Here is an 18,181-nt window from a genome sequence, read left to right on the forward strand (position 1 = left end):
CTATTTATGTATTATTAGTTCACCAATTCATATCCAGGCGAGTAGTGACAGTCGTTACCTTCTACAGTCTGTCTGGTGACCTATGTGAAACCTATTGGAGTTGGTCTAAGTCCAGTTCCTTGTGGAGGCGTCTGCATTATAAAGACTGCCACAACCACTGCAATGTTCATTCTCTGTGGCAGTCTCAGCAGAAAGCCCAAGGGGGAGGAGAGTGAGGGGGTTTGCACCGTTTTTGCCTATGCCCGCAGCAGTACTGTGGATTGACTATAATTTCTGGTCGCCATTTTTAACAGTAAAATAATATTTGAGGGAAATAAGAGTAGACGAATAAGACGATGCTGAGTCTTACTATTTCACTTCTTCATGGTTTGCATTTTAAAGTTGTCTTGATTTGTAATGAATCCTGGTTGTGTCCCAAACAACCTTAAAAAACTCTTCAGCCGGTGAATATGTTAAATTTTAATGACACAATGAATCCTACACCATGAGTAAACATGTGATGCCTTCTTTCAACACAGGAAATGTTAAAGGATGAGGTGCGCACATTAACATATAGAAACTCCATGTATCACAATAAACATGTTTTTAAGGATAAGATTGTATTGGATGTTGGAAGTGGCACAGGAATCCTCTCAATGTTTGCTGCCAAGGCAGGAGCCAAGAAGGTGTACGGGGTAAGAAGAATTTTTCCTAACAACTTTATTTTGGAGAAGGACAGAGGGGGAGACGTAGGTTTTCTTTTATTTTTTTCATGTGTTTCCATGTCTTGTTTTGACCTACAGCCTTACATTGTGGGCCAGATCCTCAACTGGCATAAATGGGTGCCGCTCCATTGATTCAGTGGAGCTGTGTCCATTTGCACCAGCTAAGGATCTGGCCAAAGACATCCTTTCAAAAGAGTGAAGGGATCCCTCTTTTAGCTGTTTCGTCTTTCCTTGTGATTGTTGTGTGTGTGACCTGCACTGATCCTAGTTAAAAAAAAAAAAAAAAAAGTGCGGTCTCTTTTTCCTGCTAACATTAAAGGCATTTGCTCCTCTTGGAAAAGTTGATAGGGAGTGTGCTGCTTTTTCTGATTTTTCTTATGTTCTCGGGACCTTCAAAGCACCAGAAACAAATTCCTCCAATCTAGCCTCCCTGTGCATAACAACCAGAGGAGCTGAAACAGAAAGCATCGGTAGCCTTTTCGTATCCATTACTCCACTCCTCAGAAAAGGCAGGGAATGATTACTTTAAAAGTACTTTATGGACGGAACACTAAAGTGCAGTTCTACTCTGAGAAGTGATTATGTAAAAGTTGCATCTTCTTACTCAATAGGTCTGCTCCCTTTGTGTATTCAGAGTTATTACTGGTGACTTGAAAGTGATTGATATAAGTTTTTATTGCTTTTCACTCCTGTTTGCCCTGCAGAGCCAAAACAGCTCAGAGAGAGCGAGCTGGATTTTATTCCTTCTTTTATTCCTCCATCTAAGTTCCATTCAGTTACAGCTGTACACTGAAGACAAAAGGGTTGCCCAGCTAGATGTAATTGAGGGCCTAAGTGAAGGATCTGTACTATTACTGATGAATAAGGCTCCGTGTTTGTCATGGAGGTCACGGATGCCATGGCTGTCTATGACCTCTGTGACTTCTGCCACGGCCTGTGCGCATGGCCAGGGAGCCGCCTCAGCCGCTCAGGCAGCCCCTGGGCCAATCACACTGGCTGCTGCTGGGGCTGTCTCGGGCCCCCCTAACCTCCAGCAGCAGGAGCCTGGGTGTGTGTGGGGGGGCTCAGGGCTGGGGGTTGGGGTGTGGGGTGGTGCTTACCTGGGGGGGGGGGTGCTCCCCAGAAGGGCGACAGGAACTCCCCGCCCTCAGCTCTGAGCTCCATGTGCTGCCTCCGCCCCCGCAGCTCCCATTGGCCGCGGTTCTCAGCCAATGGGAGCTGCAGAACTGGGGACTGGGGAGGAGCGGAGGCACCACATGGAGGTAGGAGCTGGAGGTCACTGCTTCCCAGGAGCTGGGTAGGGAACCTGCCCCAGCCCTGCCAACCTCCCCCCCATAGCACCCACAGCGCCCCCCCCCGCCAGCACCTACGACACCCCCCCAGACCATGCCCCCCCCAGGCTACCCCCAAGTACCCACTGTGCCCCTCGGGCCACCCCCTCCCAGCACCCATGGAGCCCCCCTGAGATCCCCCCGAGCCGCCGCATCCCAAGTATTAGTCAGGGGTATATAGTGAAAGTCATGGACAGATCACGGGCCGTGACCTGTCCATGACGTTTACTAAAAATACCTGTGACTAAAACGTAGCCTTACTGATGAAGCATGAAATGCAAAGAACTTGGCTTGACTCTTACGCCCAGATTTTCAAAAGTGGCCCTTGATTTTGGATGCCACAATTTCTGGGTGCCTAATCTGAGGCACCAGGTGTGTCAGGTTGGGCAGTGCAAAATGGATACAGCCAAATCTGAAGCCACTATTGGAAATGTTCGCTTTAGAGCCTAGACAGAATATGCAGGGCGGGCAGTTAGAAAGCACATATTTTTTCCTGTAAACTGAGCACTTTTGACTTGAAGCTTCAGTGACAATAAAGATGGAGCGCCATGCAATGCTGTTTTTATGGCCACTTTTCAGAACAGAACTGAACTCTATGCTGCCTATGTGATGGTGAAGAGCCTCAAACACCCTGGGCCTCAGTGCATGTTAAAAAGCCAACATTTCCAAAGAGTTATCACACAGGGCTACCTGAGCTGTCCCAGTTTTTTTGTAGATGTAAAATAGGAAATAACTGTGGTGCCTCAGATAGCCCATGTGGGAATTATAGGTTAATACTGACTTTTTAATGTCAACCACGGTACACACCTAACCTACCAGCCAGAGAGTCACTAACAACACTCTCTTATTTCTAATTGTTCTCTCATCCTCTTCCCCTTTCATCCAAGTCCCAGTTCACTTGTCTAGTTCTCCTCTTGTCTCCCAGTTCAAGGTCTTGAATGTATTCCTTTCTCACTGCCTTCTTCCTCAGTCACCTTCTAGTAGCATCCATGAGTTTCAAACAAGTGAAGGAGGCTCAGTGTGACCAGGGAAGCAGGTCACAGAGGTGGAACAGGAGCTTACTGGGTGACTTGGTATAAGAACATAGAGAAGGGAGCAGGAGTGTGGCCTGTTCCTAGTTGGGGTGGGGTAGTGATGAGCTACTGAAGTTCTTGCTTAGCCCTTGAAACCTGAGACCAGCTCCAGTATTGTAGGTGTGCAAAATGTGTAGGTGTGCAAAATGGGCATCTTCTGCAGCAAATCTATCTGCATTCTATGGTGTTTTTAGCCAAACCAGGGAGCAAAGGCAATTATGAATTGACCCATTAGGACATGAAGACATATGCCTGACATTAGTTTAATTGGGTATTAAATTAGGAGATAAACACATGATACAGAAAACATTATAGAGCAACAGCAAGTTACCATAATGAATGCTTCTAGCTCTTTAGCACGAGGGTATATGCTACCTCTCTTCTTGGACAAATGAGCCAGATATCAGTTTCTTGGGAGCAATGGAGCAGTTAGAATTGTTGGTTTTCTTGCCAGGGTATTTGAAAGCAAGTGTGTACAGTTCAGGAACCATTGATATCTATTCCTTGTCAAGTGGGGGCAGGAAGGATCACACAGACTCCATTGTAACATCAAGCGAAGCACATAGTCCCTCTGTTTTAGGCTAGCAAGAGAGGAACTCTTTAAAAAGGAAGTGGTAAGGACACAGTGAGGGGCTAAAACCTGGCTATGCATATCGACCGTCAGTGTATCAGGGGAATCCATAGTAAAAAGAAGAAAGGCTTAGGGAATCAAATTCACATTTGAGAAGCAAATCAAAGGCAGAGCTGGGAAGAGACAGATGGAGTTAGAATTAAGGTTGGTTGGAGAAACTTAAATGGGACCATATTCCATTGGAAGTTGAAATTATGTCTAATCAAAATACTTAGAAAATTGGGTTGATTTGTCTGGAATTTTGTTTTGGAAGAAAACTGGTGAAAAAAGTTCCAACAATGTCAAAGTGCTCTGTTTAGACATTTCTGGAATGAAACGTTTCAAATTTTTTGTTTTGAATTACTTTTTGTTTAGACTTTTTTATTTTGTCTTATATATTACAATATGATACCATTTTTTAAAAGTTGAAATCAAATCAAAATGTTTTAATTGACCCAAAACAATTTTTTTTCCAGAATTTTACTGTGTGAAGAATTTTGAATCTTTTGATTTTTATTCCTAGCTGAAATGAAGCTTAAATTTCAAAAATCTCAAAATTCTTCATGAAAAGGAACTTCTGTCTTCAGCACAGCTCTGGTTAGAAAGGCTGGGAGCAACCTCTAAACATATAGATGTCTCTGTAACCAATTCAAGAGGTATCATGAATAAACACAAGGAACTAGAAGTCTAACTAAAACATAAGAGATAGAGAAATGTAAGTAAGGGTGGTGAAATTGGGGCCCTTTTCTTGCTAAGATTACTGTGGCAGGGCTGGACTGTGCAAACTACCCACAGGAAGGAAAGGCATGCCTCAATGAAGCTAGAAAAGACATTCCACCTCAAGGAAGTAGAATTCTTCCCTAGGCTCTCTGAGATGTGCCTGTTACAGCCCTTCATTATTCCCTTCTACATGCCTGTCCTGCTGCAGGACGAAGGGCAAAAGATGGAGGTAAGGCCATGACTCTACCAGCTCTTCCTTTTGGAGTGGTTTATGCGCACAGGGGTGCTGGCAGGGAGCAGTCTTCGTTTTCTCGAGTGCACAAAGTGCAATTGTGATTGGCCCTTACATGGGCTACACAAAAAGGGGAGGCTCCATGCAATCCCTCCATCCTACCCCATGCAATTTCATAAGGGCCAACCATAATTCAGCCTTTAGTGGTTAAAAGAAATTCACTGGACATAGTATCTCTAGTGGGGCATTTTAGACATATGAGGCCATATGACATTCCCATAGGGAAATTAGAGCAATGAGGATTACACAGAGCATTACTGATGCTTCAGTGTCAAATTTGGAGGATATATTGCATGTGGTTTCCCAAGGGGTTTGTTCAAGGTACAGCACTACTCAATGTTTCGATTTACAGCTTGGAGGATAAAGAGAAGATTGCACTAATCACACTAGCAGGTGACACAAAGTTTGGACAGAATCCCAAATAGTTTGATGGGTATAGTGGTTGCACTTTAAAACTTTCCACTTGTGCCTCAGTATTTACTCCAAATATTGAGGTGACATTGTCAAGTTAGCTACGGGAATTGGAAAATGTTTAGGTGCCACCACTATATAATATAACAATAATCATCATAAGTGTGCTGGTGATATGGATTGAAAAATCCATCAAGGCAATTCAATAAAGGCAAATGTAAAGTGGTTCATGGAGGAAGAAATAATTAATTGCACACATTTTAAATGGAGGGACATTGGCTAGGCAGCAGTCCTGCAGTTAAAGCAACTCCAGTGGGATATAAATTGAATTCTTGTCAACAATCTGATGCTACTACAAAAAAGGCATATGTTTATCTTGGGTTGTAGTAATAAGAATGGCATAAATCCAGCAAGGTTATTATTGTGCACTGCCCAGCAATGCTTAGGGATTGATCAGTTTACTGCAGTTCTGAGTGCCATATTTTAAAAAAGAGACACAAATTAGGAGACTTCAGAGGGAAAAACATACAGTTTTCTACAGATATTAAAGCACTTTTACAAACATGGGTAACTGTCATGATCCCCATTTTCCAGGCGAAGGAACTGAGGCATGGAGAGGTTAAATGACATGTGTAGGGTCAGGCAGAGTTAATGGCCAAGCTGGGGACAGAAGCCATGACTCTTAACCCCTCATTTCATGCCCATTAAAAGACTTAAAGTAAGACTTATGAAGAAAACTGGAGAGAACTGAGCATGTGCAGTCTGTTGAAAATATGATGGAGGTGAAAGTTATCTATCTATAAATATGAGAAAGGAGAATTTAAAAGAAGACAAGGATCAGTAATTCCCATTAGTTCAGTGAGGAAAAAATAAGGACATCTTCAACTTGAAATCTAGTCTGTTTAAAAAAAAAAAATTAAAACTCATTTCAAGTACAATACCTACCCTTGAGTCCCTCTGTACATTTTTGTGCTTTTATAGATGCAAGTTCCTATTTCAGAAGATGTTTCTTTTTCCTTTTTATGGGTGAAACACCCACATAAATGAAGGCGAAACTGACTCAATGACTCATGAAACCAACCATAATCAAAAAGTGCTCTCAAATAGACACACTAAACGAATTGGTCTCTTTCAGTTACAGTTGTCTTAGGTGCTAATTCTAACAGCAGGTATACTTACCACAAATGTGAATTTTAAGTTGGCAGTGTCCCTTGAAGTTGCAGCATGTGAAAATTAAGTAAAATATCTGGAAAATTATTATAACTCTCAGAATAGCTCAGTCAGTAGATAAAGCTGCCTAGAGAGATGGTAATGGATAATTAATTTAATACTGCTATAATAATGCCGGAGGATGGATTAGGTGACCTAGTTCAAGGTTCTTTCCAACCCAAAGGAATCTATTATTCCAAATATAGCATTTTGGTTAATTAGTTTACTCTCTCATTTTTATACTGTACTATTTCTTAGCTGATTATCTGCAAGTAATAAGGGCCATTAAAATTTATTTAAATAATCAATTCAATTAGATAATCAACAGTTTCAGATAAATGTGCTGGGGCTGGAAGTGTCAGCAGAGTTTTGAACTCTGCAGGAGAAAGGCTTCAGCCTTTCTGTTGCAGAACTTATCCGCTCTACAGGAGCAAGCTGAAGCCTGTATAAACTCTGCAGGAAAAAGTCTCTCTCTTGTAGCACTTACAAATTTTGCAAGCTAAAGTGTTTAGGACTTCAAAAAAAGTGATGATCTGTGTTACAACTTGGCCCAGTCCCCCTCTTGATGGTCACCAGTCTGTTGTAAGTGGATCCAGCCCCTTTGTCCCATGTGCTTCAAAGCCCCCTGAGCCTGGGTACTCTAGTGGCTATTTTTAGCTCTGGGTCTCTACGGCACATTCTCATGCACAGACCTCTTGTCTTAGTCCTTCCTTGGGACATGGGACTTCGCAGTCCAGCCTCCCTGATCCCTGAAACCAGTGCCACAGATCTCCCACGCCCCCCAGTTGCTTACACATGGTCCCCCAGAGTTCCACCTTCCTGTGGGCAATCTGGCTTTTAGTTTCACTCCTATGGGGACACTGGGACAGGAAAACAAGGAACACCCCATGCAGAGAGACCATTGTTCCATGGGATTGGTCGGCAGTTGAGAGACAGCTAAATTTGATGGTCCTAAATCAATGGTGCTCAAACTATGGGGCATGGGAATGTGCGAGCTATGTGCTTTTGTGTGTGTGTGGTTTTGTTTGGGTTTTTGAAGAGCTCTGGCTGTCAGCCCCAGATGGCTGGGGGCCGTGCAGAAGGGCCATGCACACCGGGGAGGCAGGGATAAATGGGACAGACAGAGCCCTGCCTCCCAGGCTCTCCTCCCCACCCGCTCACACTCAATTGCTCACCAGGAGATGGTGGGGCTCCAGCTGTCAGCCCCAGGATAGCAGCAGCAGCACAAAAGTAAGGGTGGCAATGGGGCACTGAGTCTACTGTGAAAAGTGATCTTGACAAATAGCACTTTTCACATTGCCTGCCCCACTTCTCCGCTGCTGCTGGCACAGTGCTGCCTTCAGAGCTGGGTGGTGGTATATGTACTTGTGGGGGAGGGGGAGGCCGTAAACAACTACAGAGACAAAGAAGGGGGGCCCAATCAAAAAAGTTTGAGAACCACTGTCCTAGATAGTGCTGTGATTGCTTCTCAGTTATAGCCATTCAACTAGGGAACAAGCAACTTTCCTGGGCAAGGTGGCTGTCTAGAATTCATCACAGGCATCTTGCCTTGGGCAAGGTTGGGCATGAATTCAGCCCCTAGCATAAGACGGATGTCCTAATCCAAAAATGAAGGTTTCAGTACAAAGCAGAGTTCAGGATTTGTCCCAGACACATCACAGAGTTGACGGAGGGTGTAGGTGGGTCATGATATTTTCATAAATACGGAAGGACATTTATTGCCAGAATATCAACATGTGAACATTTGTTGACAAAATTTGAGAATTGTAGTACATTTTCCAGGTTAGGATAGAGAGCAGCTACTAAATAAGGCACTCCACCTACTCACATCTGCCAGACTTTTTTTTTTTTTTTTTTTTAAATACCTGCTCTACTTGGCCTCCTAGATCTGATTCAGCATCATTCCAATATGGAAGGAAGACAGTGTGATTTGTAAAAACCAATTCCTACTTCCAACTTCTTTGTGCTGATCAGGTAGCACAAGGGGACAGCTGGGCATTCCCTTTGCATAGGTGCATGCTGGGATAGTTTAAAGCCAGCCTCCACTCCTACAGCATAGGGGCATATTGGTGGGCTGCAGGGGATGTGACCAAAGTGTGCTGTGCTCCACTGATCCTAGATAAGTGGAAACCACCTCTGTGGTTGTGGTAACTCGTGCCAAGGGCCTAACTGGCTCCTGGCTGCCAGGATTGGGAAATGGGGTTGAGAGATGACGGAAAGCCACTATGGAGAATAGAAAAAAAGATGGAAAGCCACTTATGCCCCACATCTCTTCAGGTGTGTCCAGAGTAGATCAGGTGCTATCGAAGATGTAGTCTGTACATTTTTAAGCCAGGAAGGAATAACTGAAGGACTAGTTTAGACCTCCTTTACATTACAGAAGTAACTCTGCTGAAGTCAATGACTCTGAGTCTCCAGTTTTATGCTGAAATACACAGATGTTAATGAGAGGATAATCGGGCCCAGTAGAGTCACATGGATGTAAAACCCATGTGAGAGCAGAATCTGATTGTGAGTCTCCAAAAGAGATATGGGAAGCAGCACAGCATTTGATATAGGACACAAAGAGCGCTAGAAGAAGGTCCTGGAGGCATACGAATTCTGAAGGTTGTTTTAAAAGTACATAAAATATATCAGTAATTTCATATATGTGAATTTTGGAATTCCCTTTCAAAGGAACATATTGTTATCAAAGTAGGTAAGTCATGGAACTGATGAATAATTGCTTTTCCAAACAGACAAGTACTGAAATGGTTTGGATGTAGACACAACTTGAACAGTTTGGAAGCATATTTTTTCAACTGCGTTTGGAAATTTTGCAACACGCTATTCATCCTCTTGAGTTCTTTAATGATTGGCTTTTTTGGGGTGGTGGTGCTGGTGGAGGAAAGTAAAGATTTTCCAACAGATTCTGAAGTAATTGGGATAAATTCAGGTATTATTATGTGTGCTGTGCAGTCTATTACATATGACCTCTTTCTTTCATATTTTCACATGGGTTTAGAGAAAGTTTCACATATAATACACACACTTCACAGTTTTCATGCTAAGATATCACCCTCTCCATGGTGGGACTGCAGATAAAGCTTTGATTTATCTGCTGTCTATGGTTGCATGTTTTGTACAGATTCTGCTGTGTTCAATAGATTTTATTTCTGTTCAGTATGTCTGAAGTCTTTAACACAAAGCTCTCCTTTGTCCTGTTGTTCTTTAGATTGAATGCTCCAGTATATCTGACTACTCGGAAAAAATTATCAAGGCGAACCACTTGGACAACAGTAAGACATCTAAGAATAGTTTCTGTGAAAAATGGTGGCAGATTGGGGCCTGCACACTCTGATTGATTTCTGTTGTGTAGTTTACATGTAATTGATGGTTTGGTACATACAGCTGATGATTGATGTATTTCGATATAAATAGAAAACAAAAGATACCTATTTACAGCTCTAGGCACCTGGACAATTACTGAGAATCACTATCCACGCTGGTATAATCACCCAGGAGTACATGAGTGCTTATATGCAATGAAAGTAAATGAACCTAACTAGCTGGTAATTCAATGTAGCAAAATAGACCCCAGATGCTACCTTCAGTGATTCCCTCAATCCACAGCAAATAGGTGACCTTACAGAGGCTTTTTCAAACTGGAGTTGGGGACAAGTTCAAGAATCAAGAGGCCTCTCATGGAAGGTATGTCTTCATTACAGAGTGAGCCATGGCTAGGCTAGCCCTGGTAGAAGGTTCCCTAGTGCAGACCCCTACCGTGTGCCAGACCCATGTAGCTGAATCCACACTGGTGCTGTACTAAGTGCTCCTGTGCTGGGGTAGACTTTTGGCAGGACATTCTGTGGCTCTCAGCCCCGTACTAAGCTGTGCTGTTGCCAACAGACAGCACTCTGGGGGGACGATTTCTCACATGGCATGTCTATTCAAATCTAGGGAACCACAGCAGAACTGTAACAGGCAACTTGGGGTTTAAATGCCGAGCTAGTGTAGGTGACTTCCAGTGCAGAAGACGTGAGGAGGTCGAGAGCAAGAAAACATGGCTGAGGTGGAATTGTGGGAATGCAATGGAGGATTTGATTAGCCTGTGTCCTCACTGCAAAGTAGATGGGTTGCCAGCCTGGGCTGAGGAGAAACACAAGCTCAAGCCCATGCTGGGCTTAAGCCCAGCAGCATATGCTAACCTTGGTTTAAAGCACTCTCAAGCATGAGTAAGAGGTTCTGTGTGGACGACAGGGGGTTAGGGTAAACACCCATGTTAGATCCCAGGCTAACTCTCCAGTGAAGACTTACCCTGTTGGCAGTACACTCTCTTCTCTGCCAACCGGTCTTCTCTCCAGTAAAACTCTCATTGACTTGAACTATAGTTTTGCCAGAGAAAGATTTGCAAGGCTATTTTTTAAATGTTAAAAGCAGCTGCAGTGGTTTCTGCCATGTAGTCGGCTATACCGTCCATGACTGCTTAATCTATACTGACATTTAGGGAGCTGTGAGTGGTGAAACTAAACTGGACAGTCTGGGAGCTACAGAACTAGAGAGAAGAACCACAAGGTCTGTCTGTGTCCAGTAGCTGAATCCAGTTTCTTCTCGAGCATGAAGACTCAAGGTGCAAAAATTTGGATACAGATTTCAACATGTTCATGGGTGTTTAGATTCGGGGGGGTTGGGGGGAGAGGTTGTTCAACTTATTAGAGGGGTCACCAAATGAAATTAATAGGCAGAAATTAATAGGCAGCAGGTTTAAAACAAACAAAAGGAAGTATTTTTTCACACAATGCACAGTCAACCTGTGGACCTCCTTGCCAGAGGATGTTGTGAAGGCCAAGATTATAACAGGGTTCAAAAAAGAATTAGGTAAGTTCATGGAGGATAGGTTCATGGAGGATGGGCAGGGACGGTGTCCCTAGCCTCTGTTTGCTAGAAGCTGGGAATGGGCAAGAGGGGATGGATCACTTGAGGATTACCTGTTCTGTTCATTCCCTCTGGGGCACCTAGCATTGGCTACTGTTGGAAGACAGGATATTGGGCTAGATGGACCTTTGGTCTGACCCAGTATGGCCGTTCTTATGTTCTTATATAAAGATGGGGGCTATCTGAAAAATTCTAATCTAGAACTTAGTTCCAATTTCAAACACACTTGATGCTTGGGAGGTGTTCAGCTCTGAGGTCTGGGATATTGATTCAGAGCTACTTCTAGTGTTATGTACAGAAATCTGATAATGAAACAGGACTCCTACAAGCCTTCTCTGTGGGGTTCAACGACTGAGCAAATTACCTTTTTTTCAGATAGATCCATCCCTAACCTCTCTGAATCTATGATCCTCCATAATGAACAATTTTGGCCTAATCGTGCTGTCACTAACATAGGTGGAAATCATAGGAGTAACACCACTGACATCAATTAGTTCACACCAGTGTAAAACCCAAAATAAAACCCTCTTTGTTTATGAGGACACACCATTCTCTAGAGAGTCCAAAGGCCATAGTCTGCTCTCGGTTACACCAGTGTAAATCTGGAGTCACTCCAATGAAATTAATGGAATATCTCCACATTACACTGGTATAAATGACTCCAAGGATCCCGTTCTCCTCTCCTAAAACTCATAGAAGCTTTAAATTTAAAAAAATCCTTTAAAGTTAATTTAGACTAGAACCAGTGAAAGAAGCTGAACTGACAGCTGTTTACCAAAAACTAGGTACAACACAGCTAGTGGCAGTGCAAACTTCCCCCACACTATGCCTTTTAAAGTGTTTTACATTAGCGAAGTTTTGCGGCCCAGGTTGTGTGTGTGTGTGTATGCATACATGTATATATAAAAATATTCAGTTTCTAGGCCTGTCATTCTGGCAGCTGTCAACAGTGCTAAAATTCACCCCAAAGGAATCATCAGGACTGTTTTGACATGTGATAGAAGTAGGGTACCTGAGTGTTGTAGCAATCATATTATGGAAGGATGAAATTCACCTCTGTGCTTCATTTAAATTTTAAAATAGAGTTTAAGTGGGACATTAAGCTTGTGTTGGCTCCATTGTTACCCAGAATGATGCATCCACATAAAAAAATTGAGGCAAACTCATATTTCAGAATCTAGTTTTCCAATGCCAAGTTTTCCAAATCATCTAACACAGCTTTAATATCACATAGTTCAACTTAATGCTGGTCAAACAGTAATCTCCCACCCACCATGATTTCTGATTATTTTTGTGAATAAAAACATTGAGTTCTGTTTGCTAAGATTAATGAGTTTCTATTATTTGGTATGCAGAAGTATTTGTACTAGTGCTAGGTGTTCAGGAAAGTTTCTGTGAATCCTAAAAGTTTTACACATTTTAGCACAGATAATGATTTGTCTAAAAATTAATATTGGAAAGTGCATTCATATCTAATCACTACATTTTTTTATTCTCCTGTGTCAAACATTTCAATTGTCCAGTCAGGGAACAGACCCAGTGCCATCTCACTTCAGTAACTATCACAAAACACAAAGGGTGTATTGTAGCAAAGGGAACAGTTTGCAAACAACCCATAGTTTGAAAAATTATTTGTCCAAACTATTTGGAAGAAAACTTAGAAATAATGAATATTTCTGGAGAAAGTCAGGACTCATTTGTGAATAATTTGCTAATTACAAAGGGAGCTAATTATTTGTAACAAATAATGCAACCAGATCTAGATCACCTCTAGCATTACTGTAAATAAAATATATGCTCTCATTTACACCAATATTATCATGGTGCAATTACATTGACTTTAATAAGTTACTCCTGATTTTCATCTGTGAAAGTCAGAGGAGAATCAGAGCCTACTTGTGTCCTTCCACAGAAGTAAAATGAAGCACTTACATTACTTTATGCATACCTGCTATTATGATAACAAAATAAACAGATCAAGGCTGGATTTTGCTGTAAAGTTAGGTTTATTCAAACCAAATGGGTTACTTAATCCAAGTGGTGCTGTGAATTCAATTAGCTTCGGTGATTCACCTCACCCCCTCTACTTCCATTCTTGGTTAAAAAAGAAAGCGAGAGCGTATTTAGAGAGGAGTACACCTTTGAATTAGAAGCGGCAGTGGGAAAGAATGCGTAGGTTGTTCCAATCTGGTTTGTATAACTCAGTGTACTTGGAGGCAGGTCTATTAAATTGAAAGCTTAGGTGGGATGTAACTTAAATGAAGGCAAATAGAATATACACCTAATATGTATTTCTGCATAATCAAAACCCTTTTGAAACATTTTTAACATGAGTCAAGGGTTGTTTGATCCTTTTTCAAACGAGAGTTTCCTAATTATTTCATAAGATTTAGAGTTCAGCCTGTGCTTATGGAAAAAATGACAGAGAACTTGCTACCAAAGTAAATGAGTATACATTGCAAATAGTGGGCCATATTCAGAGCTGATGTGAGTGCTGTTCCCAAGGAAGTCTGTGGGCCAAATGCAGTGGCCCATACAGATGAAAGTGGAGGGACCATGCATACATGATGTCAGAATCATTCAGTGACTATATAACTGTGCCCTTAACTAGGTATGATCCACGTACATTCCTTATGTTAAAACTCAGATAACTGAACCTTAAATGCCTTGTAGCAGCAAAACATGATCCTTGCACTTTTGCTGCTATGGGGTATGACTTACATGGTGCAAGTTGCACGTTGTAAAGGTAGGTAAGAAAATACTCTGCAAGTGGTAAAGCAGTGTCACTTGCATTGATTTTGCATTCATTTTGCACTACAACTCTAAAGGGGTAGAATAAGTGTGTGAGTCTGTGTGTGTTGAGGAGCGGTTGTAACGGGAAGAGAATGTAAGATAAAGAAGGGACTCTGCTTTATTTTAAATGCTCCTGTTAATTGCTTTCCTTGCTACAACGCAGTCTTCTTCCCCGCTTAGTGTAAGCGGAAGAATCAAGCTCTGTTTATAAATGTTGGCCCTCATTTTGAACTCATTGGTTTTCCACTAATGTAAATTAATGGATCTCACTGATACTACTCTTTATTCACATTGGCGTGGAGACACAGGGTCTGGGTCTTTGTTCAGATGGACCTACCTCATCCCCGGACTGGAATTTCTTCCCCCCTTCACAGAATTTTACTGCAGGAGGGGATGATCTGGTATATTATTATTCTTTGTTGATCCAGGTGATGTGATTTCGCCCCCCCTTCAGTGACTTGCCAGCAATTTAACAAGCTTCACTGTGTGTCCTCCCTGCAGTCTGCAAGTTAGGTCTTCAGCCACTCCAAACTTAGTAACCTTCTCAGCTCCTTGAAACTAATGTGCTGCTGACAAAACACCTGTCAGGAATGTTTTTCAAAACAGCCACTGTAGATAGCTGAGGAAAGGCAGCCAAGTCCAAAACTGCTAGCAAATTCTGAGTAAGGTGCCAATGTGTTGTGAAAGAGTCTGTCAAGAAGCAGATGATTTTGGAAAGCAGGGCAGGTGTTTGTGCAGACTTTTATGTTTGTGTTCCGCGGAGATAAAATTACGTCTCTCTGCTGAGTGAGCTGTCCAGGATTTTTAAAGAAAATGGACCTGATTCTCCTCAGTGTGAAGATGGAATAATACTTTGAAAGTTACTGCAGTCCCAACAATGCACATGTGGAGTAGATCCACTGAAGCCAAAGGAACTGTACCACTGCAAAACTGATGTGAGATCACAATCAGGCTGTATGTCTGTAAGAGATGGTGGTATGGATTCATCTGGTCATTTAAGCTTAAGGATGCATGTTCCTAGTTCCTCTCTCCTACTCCTTAACAATTACCTCTGGTCCTACTTCCAAGAGAGAGATTTTATTGGTTTAAAGGCTATGCACTATGGATTGTTGCCTTAACAATTAAATCATTTAACCAGAGTCATGCTAAGAACTACCCATTGAATGCTGGGAACTTGTCTGAACTTTGTTTTGAAAACTAGGCTCTGATTTGTTTTGAGTTTGTTCAAGTTTCCTTGATGTTGCACTAAGAGCTATTGGAAAATTCTGAAAGGAGGGCTGTGAACAGGCTAGTGATTTTCCAAGAATGGAGAATTATAATTCTCCAAGATGAACTCAGAAGGTGCTTTGCTTGTCTTTGCGTTTGTTTTGTGTCTGTTCTTTTCTTTATTTTCCATTCCAGCCTTATGGGTGTCCAAACTACTGATCGTTAAGAGTGAAATCCTGGCTCCACTGAAGTTAATGGCAAAACTCCAGTTCATTTCCATGGGGCCAGGATATCAACCCAGATTTTACCTACATACCTTAGCAGGTCCAAGATTTCATTTTGCCTGCTCATTTTTCTGGGATAGAAAACTTTGTCTAACAATGGAACTGCAACCCCAATCAAGCCTTTCTAACCTGACCACAAATGGGCCAGTCAAATGTTGACGTTGTTTTCTTTCTTCCGGGTTTGAAATGGAGCAATTTTTAAAAAATTGTCATGGATTTTGTTAATCCATCGTTTATAGAAAACAAAACGAATGAGACATTTTTTCATTGACTGAAAAATAGATTCTGAGTAAACAAAATACTCTAATGATCATGTCAACAATGTTTGATGATTTTTCAATTATTTCAATTAAAATGACATGAAAAATGTTGCAAAAAGCAAGAATCATAAAAAGTCAACAGGATGCGTGGGCTGGTTTTTTTTTAAAAAGCTCATCTGGAGATGAAAAAAACTTGTGCTTGCACATTTTTGACCAATTCTAACTAAGTCCCATTCAAGGGGCCCTGCTTTACCATTTACAGTATATTTTCTTACCTACCTGCTACCTCACTAAAAGAGGGAGTACCCTCTTTTCCTTTTTCATATCTTCTTTTTTCATCCACGTTGGTCTGTATTTCTCTTTGGTGGGAGAAAGAGAGTTAACAAAGCTCAGCGTTTTTAAGTAAGCTGAGAACTTTTCGCTGTAACATCCTTAACCTTTCCGTCACTGAAGACGAGGCTTAAGAAACAAAGAGGTTTTGTAACTTGCAGTGTTTCCCGTGGACATAAATAAACAAAGCAGGGAGGCTCCCACCTTGTGTAGTGAGAGAAGTTAAACCTGCAATTGTTAAAAAGAACGTTATGGCACAACACTTGCTGGAGATGTAAATAGGACATTAAATAATCATACAATAAAGACCTGCTGATCCTTTGCTTTCCCACTGGCATGAGACCCAACCCTTTCCTAGCTGCCTGACCTCTTGCAACTCCCTGAAACTCACCTAAGCCCTCACTCACTGCCAGTTGCCTCCTCCTCTCTCTCTGGACATCTGCTCTCTAGCACCTTCCTCTGTTCTGTGGTCTGGCTTGCCCTTCCGTCTAGACTTTCCTGACCATCTACCCTGCTTAATCTGCCTCCCAGCTGCTGATTTCTAACCCATGCTTCGAACAACCCGTTTTAAAAACTGAAGCATTAATTGGAATAATAAGGTATCAAAATCTTAGGAAAAAGCCCTTTGTGCTGACCCCTGGAGTTGGGAATTAAGAACACAAATAAGCCAAAAATTACATCAAAGTTCAAGAAAACAGAATTCTTTGTCCTGGGGCTTTCCATTTTTTCAATGGACTCAATAACTCACTCTTCAGCCTGTGGAGAGCCCAGCCATGATGAAGAAGATGGCATGTATTAATAAATCTTCTTCCTTGATACTTCACACCCCTTCTCAACTTACCAGGAAAGCAAGAGCTAATAATGTCTACCAGTCATGGATATAAGGATAGACAGAGAGGAACAATGCATGCTACAAAAAGAATTGAAGCTACAAAATATACTTATCTCAGGGATGGCTGCACAGATTGAATATGTAATTGAAAGCATTATTATTCCAGAAACACGGCTTGAATGACAGAAAAATCAGATATGTTGTCTCAGTACGAGAGTCATTAGGATGTCAGGATTAATTCCCATCTCATTTGTGGAACCTTTTTTCCCCTGTAAATTGTTCAACTTAACCCCCTGCCTATACTATCTATGGTTGTCCACCATAGCGTAGACAAGGCCAGAATGAAAAGGGGTTGCTAGTCTGTGTTTAAAAATAAAATTACACTTCAGTGACTGAAACCTAGATGGATTTTTATCATTTCTTTTGTTGGCATCAGAAATCACAAATAGGTTCTTCCTGGAAGTTGCTAGATATAAGAAATAATTTGTGTAAAAAAACCAGAAGATCCTTTTCTTCCCTGAACTAATTTCTGCAGGCATAAAGAACAGAAATGAGAGATGCAACACAAAAGATGTCGTTAAAGAAGTAGAATCAGCTCAATTAATTCCAGCTGAACTTTAAGTAATCTTCAATACAAGAGTCTTTTCCCCTATGTTTTCTTGAACTTTAAATCTGAAAAACATCTGTTAGGGAAGGTAAAAGAAGGAAATGGAGGTCAGGATAGAGAAAGTGGGTCCAAAATAGAGGGATAATAACCAATTCTGGAAAAGTATACACCATTCATAAAGAAATCAGGTTAGATGTGATCTGAAGAATTTCCAGTTCCTAAAATTGCTGTGAAAACTTCAGTCATTATTTTGTACGTAAGGCTGAATATTGTCCTTGCTCTCTATCCTTTGCCCTATGCACAATGGTGCATCAGCACATAGAAAGAAAGATGTTTGTGAAAATAGCTCAAAATTACATGAGCCCAGGATAAAATGGACTACATTTCATTTGAAATTACAAAAATTTGTCAATGAAAATACTTTAATTGAAATTTAAACATTCTCCTGCAACATTATAAATCCAAATGCAACAGGTTGTTCTTGTTTATGAGGACCAGGAAGTGAAACTAACAAGTCAAAATTTCACTGTTCAAGGTAAGGTGACAAGCAAAGAAATTAAAAACAACATAAAAAGCAAAAAGTAAATTAGAATTGTCTCATAGAA

General features: G+C 41.5%; 1 protein-coding gene across 3 annotated transcripts in view; it reads left to right on the top strand.

Annotated features, from left to right (window-relative positions):
* PRMT8 (protein arginine methyltransferase 8) overlaps positions 1 to 18,181 on the top strand; it is a 102,164-nt gene that overhangs the window by 56,468 nt on the left and 27,515 nt on the right. For 2 of the 3 annotated variants that reach the window (XM_074935617.1, XM_074935623.1), the window contains exons 3-4: positions 519 to 674; positions 9,565 to 9,628. In XM_074935617.1, the coding sequence (XP_074791718.1) occupies positions 519 to 674; positions 9,565 to 9,628 (220 nt within the window). The remainder of the gene's footprint in view (positions 1 to 518; positions 675 to 9,564; positions 9,629 to 18,181) is intronic. The other variant, XM_074935631.1, reaches the window with a different exon arrangement.

Source organism: Natator depressus, chromosome 1 (genome assembly GCF_965152275.1).
Source record: "Natator depressus isolate rNatDep1 chromosome 1, rNatDep2.hap1, whole genome shotgun sequence".
Classification (NCBI taxonomy): Eukaryota; Metazoa; Chordata; order Testudines; family Cheloniidae; genus Natator; species Natator depressus.